Source organism: Gobio gobio (genome assembly GCF_949357685.1).
Source record: "Gobio gobio genome assembly, chromosome: 1".
Taxonomy (NCBI): domain Eukaryota; kingdom Metazoa; phylum Chordata; class Actinopteri; order Cypriniformes; family Gobionidae; genus Gobio; species Gobio gobio.
In genome coordinates this window covers 58,487,733-58,504,242 of record NC_137097.1, presented here as the reverse complement: position 1 = coordinate 58,504,242, position 16,510 = coordinate 58,487,733, and the positions used below count along the sequence as shown (strand labels likewise).

At 41.0% G+C, this 16,510-nt stretch overlaps 1 protein-coding gene across 2 annotated transcripts in view; it reads right to left on the bottom strand.

The window, feature by feature from the left end:
• The window catches only part of epn2 (epsin 2), a 30,476-nt gene extending 22,950 nt beyond the window's left edge, over positions 1-7,526 (bottom strand). For both annotated transcript variants that reach the window (XM_079823851.1, XM_079823852.1), the window contains exons 1-2: positions 7,348-7,526; positions 940-1,722 (exon numbers count right to left, since the gene is read on the bottom strand). In XM_079823851.1, coding sequence (XP_079679977.1) covers positions 940-1,534 — 595 coding nt within the window. In that variant the 5' untranslated portion in view covers positions 1,535-1,722; positions 7,348-7,526. The remainder of the gene's footprint in view (positions 1-939; positions 1,723-7,347) is intronic.
• Between the last annotated feature and the right edge of the window lie 8,984 nt (positions 7,527-16,510).

The window sequence follows — 16,510 nt, the reverse complement described above, 5'->3', positions numbered from 1 at the left end:
TGTTGGTTTACCAAAACGCTGGACTGCAAAGAGCGTAGTGCATAAAGTAAGTACATATAGTACAGTGCATGATTTTGGGAAACAACATCTTGCTTAACAACCATCTTGCTTAGCCCTGTTGTAAATATAATTGTAATTTATTTTACTTGATGTATGCCTATTAACAACTGGCCGGGGACTACAGCTGGAAATTAGCCGTAGAGGCTAAAGCTGCTCTTTTTATAAAAAAGGGACTGTCCACGTCATTATAAACTAATAAACTAAACTAAACTAAACTAAACATGAATTTCAGGACACTGGCATATTTATTACTAGGGCTGCCACTAACGACTATTTTTATATCTATATATATATATATTCGATTATTTCTTTTGTTGTTTGATTGACATTAAATCACACAAAATATTAGGTCTGGCCCTTTAATTTTTGACCATTCAAACCCAATAATCGGCGAAACGGACGTCGCGATCTGTCTAAATGAAAGGCGTGAGGTCAGAGCCCGGCAGCGCAAGCACGCATCGTCCCGGCCGCGCCGCACTTCATTTTCTAATGCAAGCATTTCTGTTGCTTTCTTTCTTTTTCTCATTTGACTGTTCTGTTTCCATTGTTTAGTGAACGGTGGAAGCAGAGCTCACACACACGTCCTCACTCCTGCTGTCATTTTTAAAGTACCGGTACGAATAAAATTTCATATCGTACCCAACTTACCCAGTCGATTAAAAATATTGACGTCGACTAATTATCAGCGTCGACGCAGTCGATTGTATTGACCAATCGCGACAGACCTATTTATTACATATATTTACATTTATTAAATATTTGGCTAAATAGCTGGCTTGATCAGATAAAACTGTTTACAGCCATTTTACCATATTTAAAATAATTTTGCCCCACAGTTAGCACAAAAAAATGGTAAGTTAACAAGCTAAAGAAACTTACATCCATGATATGATGCAGGTGAACCCTCAGACTTGCCGTACTCTTCCGAGTAGCTGGTGGAGAGGTTGGGCTGGCTGGAGCCACGGCCGAAGCTGATCTGATTGTTGCTGCCCACACTGGTGGCGACCTGTGCCATGCGCTCCTTAGTCTTCAGGGCCTGAGAGCGCTCACCCTTCAGACGGTCATCATCCTTTAGTAGCACGACCAGCTGCTTGGACTTTTCTCTGACGTTGATGCCCTGGTCTTTGCCGTCCCGGTCAATATACTGGAAATCTTTCAGCGTCTGTATGGCAAAGATGTTCTCTTTGCACTGCAGGGCCACTCGCTCGGAGCCCGTTTTGATCAGGTAGTCCAGCAGCGTCAGGGCCTTGTACACATGCCGCCAGTTCTTTCCATGGTCATTCAGCCTCTTCCAAATCATGCTCATTATCTCCGAAAAGGCCACCACATTGTAAGTGAGGTCGGCGATCTCTGACATCAGAGAACTGGAGGGGCCCCACGGGTCATTGGACGTTGCTTCCCTGACCTTCTTTTCCGGATCTGAATAGTTATTTACCACATTTTTCATCTGTCTCCGGATGGTTGAGCTTGGCATGGTGGCGTGTAGTGTTAAAAAGAACTGAAAATAGAAATCTCAGTTTTGCTTAAAAACAAAAAAGAAGTCCGTTGTTTAATAGTTCGAACACACGTTATCCGTTTGAACAGTTTCTCTGTGTTACTCTGTGCCTGTTAAAACCATTTCCATACAGAGAAGGAAGCCAGCTCGATGAATTCCTCCATTACCTGAAACACAAAACCAAAATGTCAGAAACAGAAAAGTTAGTAATAGTTGCTAAGCACAATTAGACTACATAATACAATCTAGTGTGCATAAAAACAGTAAAGGCGACCATCAAGATCTTAAAAGAAAAGAAAGTGATCATGTTGATACTTGTGTTACATGTACATACAGACGTTTAATGATCCATTCCCAAACTGTAGTTTGCAGCTCATCCTATTGATACCACAGTTCAGATAAAGAGAAACAGATCACAGCTGTTCACTTTTCACAACTAAGCACAAGTAGAAGTTTACCACCCAGGTATGTGTGGAGTAAAACATGACTGTGTGTACACACAGAATGGTGGCTTAGTCTGTGAAGTGCTTCCTATTACTCATCTTTACGGTAACACAACACTCATGTGGGAAGACATCTTATTTCCCTAAAGTAATAAATTGCACCATACTTTGTTCTCCATTACAGTACGGCATGTAAAAACAATCCATGTTCTGAGCTCAAACGCATCAGTCGTGTCTGCTAGCAAAAATAAAGCATCAAAGTCATACTAGATACAAGTTTCCTGTCCTGAGCACACCGGGATGCTTCAATTGCCAACAAAACATCTCAACCCATCCCATAAATTCATTAAAAGCCACTGAAATGTGACTCCTGCTCTCCCACGTAGGAGCCAATCGAGCGCTGCCTTACGAGCAACCCCCACTGCCTCTCCCCCAAGCCCGCATACACATGAATACAGCCACGGCCTAATGAAACATCTGCTGCTTTAATGACCAATTCAGACCCAGCACATCAGAGGAAGAGAGGGGCAACTGTATCACTACCGGAACAAAGCTCCAGCGGCTCTCACTGTGACGGGGGCCCAGGAAGCCAGTACACAGGCCCGGGTCTGTGTGCGGATCCAAGGCAAGTGGTGGCCTCCTCCATACTAAAAGAACAGGTCTGGCAATGTCCTGCCAATATCAAGGAGTCTCAGTGATCAGTGTTGAAGCAGAGCCAGAGACCCAGCATAGCAAGTCCTGTGAGCGGCACCAAGCACATTTTCTGCACACCGATAACTACCAAAAATCAGTTTACTGAAATAACCAGATTTACCAGCAATTTAAGCATCCATGCATTTCTCATTACATTTATTATGTGAGTTGTGATGTTAAATAAAGCATTACAACCCCAGTTTATTAAAACTTGTCCTTCGGGTGCACAAGATGAGAACACTTTTATATATCTTGGGTCATATATATTTCTGTTCTCCCGCCGCGAAACACTTGCCGTGGCTGGATGCGATTAAATCTGCCTTATAAGGCGGTTTCCTGTCACATATCATACATGCACACTTCAATAAGCTGACAATGCAGGTTAAGGTGTTTACATGCGGGCCGAAATCAGGGCCAAAAATCTCAATGTCGATCAGTTTATTCTTAAGCCGTTTGTGGCCTTGCGCTGAGGAAAATGGTGTAACGTATTTACATGACCACATGCGATGTTGGCTTAAGCATTGGTTTTAGAACGTGCATGCAAGCGCACTCACTGTCTCTCTCTTTTCTACTTGAAGACTTAAACCCCGATAAGGAAATTGAATGAATCAATACTTCAGGATACTTTAAAAGACATAAATGCTTGTGCCAAAGAACTCGATCTGCATCAACAATATTCAGTTTTGAGAACACTCCTCTCACACTACATGGGAATGCTGCTATGAACATATTTTGAGGAATCACAGAAGTGTTTTGTCAACACCAGATCGCTTCAGAACTTCCTTATTCTGCGAACTGTTGAATACCTCCTTGCAATGGCCTTCAACATTCGACTGAACTAACAATAACATTTTCTCCTTAAAGTGAACGGAGCGGTTAGTGCATACCGGCTAATTGAAATCCTTTATGCTCGGACAACGTACATTTGGGCTGAAACCAAAAAATAAAGAAAGAAGCAAAGCTAATAATTTCAGTTCACAAAGAATACACAAGTTTAAATCGTTTGAAATGCTCTGCAATTTTAGAAAGCGGTGTCATGTGCGAGATGCTGCAAGAGACATGATGTGCACACGACAGTTAAAGACATCCATCTGGCTTCTCACACGTTTAAATAGGAAAACAATGGAAAAGTTATAGAAACAGACTACACACAATGCCAATATATGCCCTACCCTTGCTAATTTTCCTCTGTCTCGTTCACTCGGATATACGTCATTGTGTGCCCACTACTGATGGAACCCTTGCAATGTGTTTAAATTGAACACCCTAAGCCTTTAGAACCTTCAATTGAGCTGATTTATCATTTAGTTTTTTTCCCCCGTATGAATTTGTTTGTTAGCCTATATGTATGCTTGGACTGTTAAAAAAATTGTATATAAACAAATATTAAATACTAATACTTTTATATTAAATATAAAATATAAAAAAATAGGCTACACAAAGCAAAATGATAATACAATACTATTACTGTGTAAAAAACAAAAAACAGCTAGCTTAAGGTAGCTCCAAGTATTAAATGGTGGTTAAATCTCAAAATAACTCCAATATCATATAATAGAGTGTGGGGTGGGGGTAAATTAAGCATGATCTGCTGTGAAGTCACAATCATGGTGCATTTTGGTCTAAGGACCTCCCTAAATAAAATTCCCTCATCAACTTGATTGCTTAGGGAAGTTTGCGAGTGTATGTCTAAAAGTGTTAAACGCAGCACGGCTACATGAATAGCCCCTTAAGGTGATGATGCACAGGGCAACTTTTTGAGCAATGTTGGCATAAACGGGCAACCAGCTGAGACACAGAGCCCACGGCCGATCTAAAATATCCAGAAATTTGTTGCCCATTCTCAAAGGGAAAGTGCCCAAGCAAAATTGCTCAAAAAAGTTGCCCGTGTATCACCTTTAGACTACATAAATTTAGTAGCATCGAAGAGAAATCCGTATTCTGAGAACTGTTGAATATCTTTTTTTTTTTAAATATACTCCCCTTAACAGCAAAATGAATGTCATTTTTCTAACACGGTATAAATAAAATAAAATAAAAAAATCGGTAACACTTTACAATAAGGTTAATATATTAACTCACATGAACTAACCATGAGCAGTCCATTTGTTACAGTATTTATTCATCTTTGTTAATGTTAGTTAATACAAAATCCAGCTGTTCAGGGTTTGTTCAGTTCATGTTAGTTCACAGTGCATTAACGTTAACACATACAACTTTTGATTTTAATAATGTATTAGTAATGTTGAACTTAACATCAACTAAGATTAATAAATGCTGTAGACGTGCAGTTCATTATTAGTTCATGTAAACTAATGAACTTAATATCAACTAATGAAACCTTATTGTAAAGTGTTACCAAAAAAAAAAAAATCAAAGACCCCATTAAATGGCTTGACAAGCACAATTTTAATTTCTATGTTGACGTGATGCCCATCGGAACAGGAGGTTTGGGTGAGACATGCTTTACTTTAAAACAGCCAATAGGCTTTAATTGTCATCAATGAGTCACGATTCACTACTTGCCATCTCATTCCAGAGCAAATCTGATTGGACAATAATATGTGTGGTGTAGAACAAGTCTTCCAGATATTTCTGGTCCATTTTTCACAAAGAAAAACTATTTTTGATTACATGTGGATTTTAACAATAAGCAACTGTTAATAGGCAACCTAATGCAAAAATTACATAGGCATACAGGCACCAAAATTAAAATCAGCACACACTATAAAGGCAATATAATTTTAGCAGTGAAAAGCAACAAGAAAAAAAAAAAATCACCAAAATCACGGTGACCTTGCTGCACACAGCAATTGATGTGACCTATTCCTCCATCATTTGACATGCGCAGGCCATGCCGATCCATGACCGGCCGCACGACATCCATGCAGTGAATACTAATCCTGCATAAGAAACACCAAGAGCAAGTTCTGCACAGCTTACCCAGGTATGACTCAATTCAAACAAAAGATAGTGTGCATGGCAAGTGCCAGCATGTCTCACGTCTTTAGGATCCATTTTGTAAACACTTAGGTAGGGTCTATGGTGGCAAAGTGAATCCAGCAGCGAGAAAGACATTGCACGCTAAAACACTACAAAAATAAAGTGGGGAATTCATAGAGAATTTCTCCATAGAAGTCAGGTCTGCGGGGTCAACTGAAAAAGTCCAGGTGAATTTTATATAAGCCAGAGCTTGTGAGAATGGGCGAATGAGCACTGCATACTGCTCTCAGGTGATCCAGCCGGTTCTGCCACTTCAAGTAAACTGCGTCCTATATACTATTACAGACATGTCCTTGAAATTACACATTTAATATATTCAATGTCATAGTATGTTTAATCTCTAATTCAGTAAAAAGAAAGAAAGACATGATAATTGGTCAACTCCACTTGAGTTGCTAAATAAAGGCAGATGATCAGCTCATGCTCAGTTGTCCTCTAGAGACTCTGTCTAATTACAGGAAGCAAAACACTAAAAGATGAAGATGCATATGCTGCAGAAATGGATCACAGAAACATCAGACAATGATCCTCCTCAATCACGGGTGTGTCCACCCAGATATCAGAGGGGGAAATGAAACTGTGTGAAATGTCCATGGTATGGGGATAAAACGGTCCTGTCTGGTCCCAGTGTCCACGATCTTTGTAGTGTCGACAAAATAAACTGGTCAATCTACAAATCCGCCTTTACACAAACTTACGCAAATGATTTGCGACTGCACCGTAATCTCAGATACACCTACGACAATACAAATTTACAAACACCGTAAATGTAAACAGAGCAGAGAGCGTTTGGTGAATATCTCAAGAAAGGACTGGATAAACCAAAGCCAAGTCGTGGTAAAATATTTATATAAATTACCATAGCTAGAGGAACTACGTTACACTTACAGCTTATATAGTAAGTTAAATGGACCAAGACTACAGAAAATCTGTTTTTACAACTCCATCTGAATGTATAAGTATTATATAAACACAAAAATCCCAAGGATACTTGTTGCAAACAGTTTAACCAAACAAGGCCGGTTACAAATGTATAGTATCAAGCTAACTTTAGCACGTTAGCAAAACCCAAACCAATAAAACGTCCTACTGTTGAGCAAAATACAAAAATAAACATTTGTTTACATGTCCGTGTGTGTTTTAGAAGATGAATAACAACAACATTAACGACTTTAGACCGTTTACATTATTAACGTTTAATTGCTAACTAGCAAGCTACAGAAACCACGACGAAACTTTCATCAACTGTGAGAACTTTTTTTTAAACTAAACTATTTTATGCTACTAATATAATGTTGTTAAAAACGATGTAAGCCTTAGCACACCCGAATTATAGTGTTTTGATGGTTCATTTTAAGAGATAACGACTTTTTAAAAGCTATAAAGTGAGTTTAAGTATTAACGTTAGCCGTTTAGGCTAGCTAACTGTGGCTATGCTTTGACCAACTTGCTACTTTAATCAAATGCCGCTCTGATTCCTCTCACACCTCAAATAAAGCCCAGCTTTATCATAGTCCTTCGCTGTCAGAAGGGAGTTTATGTAATAAAAAAAACCCTACTGAATTAGTTAAACCTCAAGCCGAAACGTGTGGTGCTCGGCGGAGATATCGCCGCACTGAGAGAAGCGACTAGAAAACAAAAACAGTAACTTACCAAACCTCCTGTGCTGATGATGACCGGGGGTAACACCCGGCATAAGTATAAACTACTCGTATGAGTGATATAGAAACTTTATTTTCTAAGAAACGGCCGAGGTGATTGTGAGCGTTAGTGTTAGTGTGCTGGGCTTGTGTGTGTGACACCCACAACGTTCAACATGGCGCTCTGACTGCACATTCATCCTCCTCAGGAGGGGCGAGACAAGCCAAAGGGTGTGACCAAACTCACTGGGTTTCATTCTTAAAACTGTTTATTTCCCAAAAATCACCGCTGCGAGCCTCCTTACGGTCATGAGAGTCAACCAAGACATCCAGTATACGCCGCTCAGCTGATATGAGTGTATATTTTCCGTCATCGTGAGAAAATTGTGTTTTTGAATTACCGATACTGATCAAATAGGCAAAATGTGGCCCCCAAGTGGGCTGAAATTGACTGTGACCCTGATGGACTGTTTCTAGGAAATAAACTTAATATTCTCATCATGTTTAAAATAACAGTCAGAAGATTTCCAAAGTCAACAACCCACAGTCTTAAAAAAATCTCTCACACACACACACACACACACACACACACACACACACACACACACACACACACACACACACACACACACACACACACACACACACACACACACACACACACACACACACACACACACACACACACACACACACACACACACACACACACACACTATATATACATATATATGAATAGACTTGTTGTTTTCCCTTTCAAACCTAAGGATTACCAAATACAGACTAATCTGAGAGGGTTTTATACTTGGACTGCATAATTTGATGTTTTTAGTAACTATGATGCCATTTTAGTGCTTACAAACACAACATAATGTAAATCTTCTATCTTAATTGTTGGGGGGAAAACTCTTGGATGCAGTTCAATACACAAAATAAAAATGTTTAGTTAAATGTCATGCATACAATAGCCTTTTGGTCTTCTACATTAGAAAAGATTTGATAGCATTGACATGTGTTGGCCAGTAAGTGGCAGCATGGTAAAGGTTTTCCTCCTCATGGGCAATCTGTAGCTAATCTGTATTGCCACATTTTAACCCCCAGATATTAAATATCAGTATTATAATCTCTTTAATTATAGAATATCGTCACCTTCCTAAAATAATTGACAAAAATGATTTTTTTGCTTAAGTCATCTCCTCATGATTCAGGGCTCACCTCCTATTGATAACTGATGAGGTTTACTATAATATAGGCTAGACTATAAATATGCCATAGTTTTTTGTCTTTTTATTGAGTCTTTTTAGTCAGCATTTTAGTCAAGAAAAATAGCTAAGTCAATAAAGCTAGCATTAGGCTTTCAGTTAACTCTTTTAAAACAATATTTCATCTTTTTGTCAAATTTTTTCCACATTACATAATCTAATTAACCCTCTGGTGCTCTTCGTTTAGGGGTTGCATTGGTCGTCTTCCCGGTCATAAGTGACCGGACACCTAAAAATTAAACTTCCTCCACCCCAGTAAAACCAGTGCAATTTATTTTTCTTCAATAATATTTTTTCTTTTTAATTTTGTATTTTGAAATTATTTGATGGTATTTTTTAATATTTATGCAATAATTATGGTCTATTTTTGCCATTGAAAATTATACAACATTTTTTTTAATTATTATTATTATTGCAGTATTTCAGGTTAAAATAGAGACTAGGCCTTCAAAATTTATTTTTTTGAAGGCAGATTAGCGCCTTCTTTTGGAATTATTTAAGAAATCATGCAACCATGTGTGTAACCACTAGAGGTCTCTATGGAGAATTCCCTAGTTCTGTTATGAACACATTTAATGATTTTTTGTTGATGGATTTGAATATATATTTAAAAAATCTCAAAGACTATTTATTATAAAGTTTTAGATTTTTTTTTTTATAAATATAGATTTCTTTTCTGTGAATTTGTGTTTTTGCAGATTTCCCATTCATTTCCTATGGTGTCTGTTACGAACGCCTTGAGCGGTTGGAGGCTCCCATTGACAGAGGAAACAGTTGCTGTGGTTAACAGTGCTGTATGTGCAACTGCACTACATAAGCAGCACTTTCTCAGAGACTCTCTCACAGTCTCTCAGAGTCTCCAGTCGCAGACTCAGACTGTCCATGGTCTGCCTAGACCTCTCCTCGCCTCCTATCTCTGAACTATCCAACTAACTTTCTGAAGCCATTTTATAGGCCTGACTCCTCCTACTCTGGAACGTACCACATGAAAGGTAACACGTTTCACATACATCACAGGAATACATAATGAAAACAACAAAAACAATAAATACAAATAAACATACATGCAAGACATCATATCTGCAAGTATACATAACATACATATTCAAAGGAAATAAATAACTTGAGAAACCCTTCTCCCTTACAGCTATGCAAATGGACTCTCCGGTGACATCACCCACATGCACAAGATGGTGGACACAAAGACCTATAAATAGACAGACTGCTTAACAGAACAGATTTGGCAAATGACTCTTCAAAATGTGGTAAGCATAATCTGTATCTCTTACACTGTATTCAATAAACTATGTAAATCAACTACTTGTGGTGGCGATTTATTTCTGTATATGAGAAAAGACAATTCTCTCATGTTATCATATGCACTCGTGTTATGGTTACTAGTTCTCATAACTCAGGTAACCCTACATACAGGACATCATACCAGTTTACAGCAGTGACATTAAAGGTCCATGCATACATAAATATATGTCGGCTAACAGACATACCTGACGCCGGTGTGTATGCGTAATGTGCATGTGTATGTGTGTGTATAGTCCATGCATAGTCACAGGCTTACCCTGTGACATTTCCTCCCCCTTCCCCAGACACCACTCGTGGTGTCCTGGAGAGGAAATCTGCGGTACAGTTTTCCGAGCCAGCCCGATACACCACCTCAAAGTCGAATGGCTGTAGAGCCAGAAACCACCGTGTTATACGGGCATTCGTGTCTTTCATTCGGCCGAGCCAAACCAGTGCCCGATGATCAGTCTCTAATTTAAACCTCCTACCCATGAGGTAGTACCTGAAAGAGTCTAAGGCCCATTTGACAGCCAGGCATTCCTTCTCTACGGTTGAATACCGTGTCTCTCGTGGAAGGAGTTTCCTGCTGATAAAGGCAATGGGTCTCAAGTGTTCTTGCTCTCCCTGCAAAAGTACAGCCCCAAGGCCAAATTGTGAAGCATCAGTCTGCACTGTAAAAACTTTGTCAAATTCTGGACTCTGTAACACTGACTCTTTGCATAAAGCATCCTTCAAGTCCATGAAAGCACGCTCACAGTCTGCAGTCCAATTAAGCTTGTTGGGTTTGTTCTTCTTCGTGAGTTCAGTAAGGGCTACGGCTTTCTCAGAAAAGTTCGGGATAAAGCGTCTATACCATCCCACCAGGCCAAGGAAAGACCTCACCTGCTTCTTAGTTACAGGCCGCTCAGCCTGTTTAACGGCCTCAACCTTCCCAACCTGAGGGCGTATGACTCCATGCCCCAGCACATGACCAAGATAGCAGGCCTCTTCCTTAGCTATCGTGCACTTGTCTGAGCGAATAGTAAGACCAGCATTCTTTATTCGAGTTAACACCTCCTTGAGATGCACTAGATGACCCTGCCATGTCCTACTGTAAATAATAATGTCATCCAGATATGCTGCTGCGTACCTCTCAGTCCCCTTAAGGATTTGATTGATCATCCTCTGAAAAGTCGCAGGAGCCCCATGAAGCCCGAAAGGAAGCACGCGGAATTGATAGTGCCCAAACGGAGTCTTGAATGCTGTAAACTCTTTACTGTCTGGACTTAAGGGTACTTGCCAGTAGCCTTTGCATAGATCAAGAGTTGTAAGGTACTGTGCACTGCCAAGCTTTTCAATTACATCGTCTACTCTGGGCATAGGGTAAGGATCAAATTTGCTCACCGAGTTGAGTTTTCTGAAGTCCAGACAGAATCTGAGGGACCCATCTTTCTTGGGCACAAGCACAATGGGGTTGTTCCACTCACTGACTGACGGTTCTATCACCTCCAGTTTCTGCATCATTTCCAGCTCTTGTTTCATGGTGGGCAACAGCCTTTCTGGAACTCTGTACGCTGGTTGTCGGATCGGTTTCACATCCTTCAAATAAATATGATGCTGTACCAGGTCCGTTTTCCCAGGTGTGTCCCGGAACAGCTGCTCAGGTATACAATTTTTCAGCTGATTTCTTTGTTCAACTGTCAAGTGCTGAAGATTTAAAGGGTACTCACTTTCACGAACAGGCAAGAACTGCTCCTCTACTTCGTCCTCTTCCTGTACTGCCCTCACCAAGAGCTCCTTCACCTCCGCTCTTGCTGGTTCCGGCTGTGAAGACGGACTGTGCCACTTCTTCAACATATTGACGTGAAAAGTCTGCAACGGTTTATTTCTGGATGGAATTTCAATTTCATACGTTACCGGGCCAACTTTCTTCTTCACTTGGTATGGACCTTGCCATTTGGCCAACAGTCTGTTCTCGGATGTTGGAAGTAACAATAAAACTTGCTCTCCTACTTGGAAAGTTCGGGACCTGGCCTTCTGGTCATACCACGTCTTCTGCTTTACTTGTGACTCTTGCACACTCTCTCGTGCCTGGGTGGCTGCCAGTTGCAACTTTTCTCTCATTTTGAGGATGTACGAGAGAATGTTCTGCTTGGTAGGCTTGTCACTGGCTTCCCAACTGTCTCTTAACACGTCCAATGGACCTCGGATCTGGTGAGCAAACAGTAATTCAAAAGGAGAAAACCCGGTGGATGCTTGGGGAACTTCACGGTAAGCAAACAAAAGGTAAGGCAGCCAACTGTCCCAGTCTTTTCCATTTTCAGACACAAACTTCTTCAACATGCCTTTTAAGGTCTGATTAAATCTTTCTACCAGACCATCAGTCTGGGGGTGATACGGAGTAGTACGAACTCTCTTAATGCCCAGTAATTGATAGACCTGTTTTAGGGTGCGACTCATAAAATTGGGGCCTTGGTCAGTCAAAACTACTTTAGGGATGCCTACGTGTGAGAAGAAGTTTAAAAGTGCAGCTGCAATCTGCTTTGCAGTAACATCTCTCAAAGGGTAGGCCTCGGGGTATCTGGTTGCATAATCACAAACTACCAGAATAAACCGGTTCCCTTTCTGACTTCTCTCCACAGGTCCAACAATGTCCACCCCTATCCTCTCAAACGGTGTATCCACTGCCGGTATCGGAATAAGAGGTGCCTTTGCAGGTGTCCTACCAACTGCTAACTGACACTCAGGACAAGTCCTGCAATACTCTTTCACTTCGGTATACATACCGGGCCAATAAAACCGTTTGGAAACTCTCATCAATGTCTTCATGAATCCCATGTGACCTGACCAGGGAATTGAATGGCTGAGCTCTAACACCTTTCTGCGCTGAGCTTTGGGTACCACTAACTGCAAACCTTCCTCTTCACTCTGTCTATAAAGAAGACCTTGTTTCATCATGAACGTCTCACCATACAATGAACTCACAGTTGCATCTTTGCTGACTTTCCCAAAACATTCAGACAAGGTAGCATCCTCTTTCTGAAGCTGTCCTAGTTCACTGGGTATGACAAAATCTGCCTCATCAATCTCCGGTTCTTCCCACTCAAACTTTGTCTGTTCTGAGCTATCCATCAAATCGGCAACTCTTTTTCTGCGTCTGTCCAATCGATCTTCCGCAGACCACCCTTCTTCATCTAGACTTTCCTCCAGAAAAAATGGCATCTCCTGAAGGGTGCTATCTCCAGAATCTTCAGTTCGTGCTACCTGGGTAAACTTTTGAGCCTGTGCTCGAGTAACTATCCCACACCAAGCTGTCTCCTGCACTAAGTCTGCTAATATGGGCATATCAGTCCCTAGCAACACAGGATAGGGTAGGTTTGTGGTAACCCCTACGGTCATCAGAAATGACTGCTTGTTAACCTCCAAATACACCTCAGCAGTAGGCAATTCCGACTTATCTCCATGTACACAACAAACCATTACGGTTTCCTCAGTCCATGACTCTCTGGCTATATATTGTGACTGTACTAACGTACGTGTACACCCGGTGTCTACCAACGCTGTCAGCGGCTTACCATTCAACAACACTACAATAGTGGGCTCCTTATCCGGATTCATCACTACCTTAGGGCTAGATTGAGGCACATAACACAAACTGGCAAATTTGGGTTTTCTCAAAGGGCAATGTGGGCTAGTATGTCCTACCTCTCCACAATTATAACATACTATATCGCCTCTAGGCAATATCTGGCGTGTGACTACTGGTAGAGAAAGCTTCGGGTCAGTGACTTTAAAACTTTGGGCTTGACTTTGAGAGAACGAACTACCCCCTGACCCCACAGACTTACCTCTCGCCTCCGGAAAGACACCAGAGTACCGGAAGGTCCCAGAAGATCCCTTCCGCGCTGCTATATAGGACTCTACCAGGTCCGCTGCTTCTCCTGCAGTGCTGGGATTTCTCTCCTTCACCCAGGTCCTCACCTCCGGATACAGCACTCTCATATACTGCTCCAACACCAAGGTTTCCATCATCTCTGTTTTGCTACTCACATCCAACTGGACCCACTTTGAGAACAAGTCTTTTAAGCGAATGTACAACTCTGTTGGGGACTCATCAGCGGCAGTGTTCAAGGAACGAAATCTTAGTCTATACGTTTCTGGATTAATCTCATATTTCTTAAGAATCACCTCTTTGACCCGGTCATAGTCAGAAGTAAAGGCAGGCGCCATGGCGACAAAAGCACCTCTCGCTTTTCCAGTGAGCAAGGGAATCAGATGAACCGCCCAGTCCTCTCTTGGCCACCTGTACACCTCTGCCAGCCTCTCAAACGTAGTCAGAAAATGCTCCACATCATCACTGTCTTGTAGTTTTGGCAACTGAGGCACATGATTCAGCACTCGCGTACCTGGCTGATCTGAACAGGTAACTTTATTCCTGGCACGCTCCACGTCCATCTGCATCTGTGTGACCTGATGATTGAGGACCTTATATTGCTGCTCCCGTCGTACAGACTCCTTCTCTTGCCTCTCGTCCCTCTCCTTCTGGTACTGCAGGAAGTCCTGAAACATCCCTGCCAGGGCTGTTACAGCTGCATCACCCGTGGTGGTTGGGACCTCAGCAAGTTGGCCACCTTCTTCTGGAATGCCACCCACTGCACCCTGATCTCCTTCCGCTTCCACATCCGTAGTCACCTGACCCCTGGTCTTTGGTGGCATTTTTGAGTCACTGTCACTTTAACCGCTGTTAGACACCAACTGTTACGTTTCCTTTACTGCCGGCCCCAACTGTTACGAAGCTTCACTTCTGACACCAACTGTTACGAACGCCTTGAGCGGTTGGAGGCTCCCATTGACAGAGGAAACAGTTGCTGTGGTTAACAGTGCTGTATGTGCAACTGCACTACATAAGCAGCACTTTCTCAGAGACTCTCTCACAGTCTCTCAGAGTCTCCAGTCGCAGACTCAGACTGTCCATGGTCTGCCTAGACCTCTCCTCGCCTCCTATCTCTGAACTATCCAACTAACTTTCTGAAGCCATTTTATAGGCCTGACTCCTCCTACTCTGGAACGTACCACATGAAAGGTAACACGTTTCACATACATCACAGGAATACATAATGAAAACAACAAAAACAATAAATACAAATAAACATACATGCAAGACATCATATCTGCAAGTATACATAACATACATATTCAAAGGAAATAAATAACTTGAGAAACCCTTCTCCCTTACAGCTATGCAAATGGACTCTCCGGTGACATCACCCACATGCACAAGATGGTGGACACAAAGACCTATAAATAGACAGACTGCTTAACAGAACAGATTTGGCAAATGACTCTTCAAAATGTGGTAAGCATAATCTGTATCTCTTACACTGTATTCAATAAACTATGTAAATCAACTACTTGTGGTGGCGATTTATTTCTGTATATGAGAAAAGACAATTCTCTCATGTTATCATATGCACTCGTGTTATGGTTACTAGTTCTCATAACTCAGGTAACCCTACATACAGGACATCATACCAGTTTACAGCAGTGACATTAAAGGTCCATGCATACATAAATATATGTCGGCTAACAGACATACCTGACGCCGGTGTGTATGCGTAATGTGCATGTGTATGTGTGTGTATAGTCCATGCATAGTCACAGGCTTACCCTGTGACAGTGTCAATTTTGACCAAAGAGAACAAGTGGGAGTATTTTTTTACGACCACTTAGCATGCTCAAATCATGCCCTCAATTTTTTTTGGTGTGTTTGCATACCTAATGCAAGAAAAGTCACCAAATTTCATATCATTCCGATGAGGCTGTGATTTTTAACATTTCAAAACAGAGAATTTTCCGGTCAGAAATGACCAAAGAGCACCAGAGGGTTAAGAAAGATTTGAATAGGCTACCGAACACCGAGAAATTATGTAATCTGTTTGGTTGTAAAATGTATTACCTGAATGAAATGAAATCGAATGTATCAATTGACAATTGAGCATTGCTTGTGCCCAGAAAAAAAGTATTTGAACAGAATCGACTCAAAAGAGTGATTCATTTGTGAATTGAGCATCGCTCATGCCCAGACAATAAAGATACAGCACGCTTGGAATAAAATATGCATTTAACAACTTATTGTGTTAAAATAAAGTAACGAGAGGAATGTTGCCCAACGTAAAAGTACAGTTTTTTTTCATTAGAAATGTACTTAAAGTAAATGTACCCACATTTAAATCAACTCTTAAAGGAATAGCTCACCTTAAAATGAAAATTGTGTCATTTACTCACCCTCAAGCTTTGAACACAGAAAGATATTTTGAAGAATGTCAGTAACCAGACAGTTGATGGGTCCCATTGACTTCCATAGTAGGGAAAAAAATACTATGGAAGTCATTGGGTACCATCAACTGTCTGGTTACCAACATTCTTCAAAATATCTTTCTTTGTGTTCTGCAGAAGAAAGACATTCATACAGGTTTGAAACAATTTGAGGGTGAGTAAATGATGACACAATTTTCATTTTGAGTAAAATATTCCAAATAAATACTCAAGTAAATACTTTGTTACCATTTCAAGCTTTCCTTTTCTGGGGACTCTGTGTGGGAAGAACTGCCACAGAGGGTGTAATTGCCAAAAGAG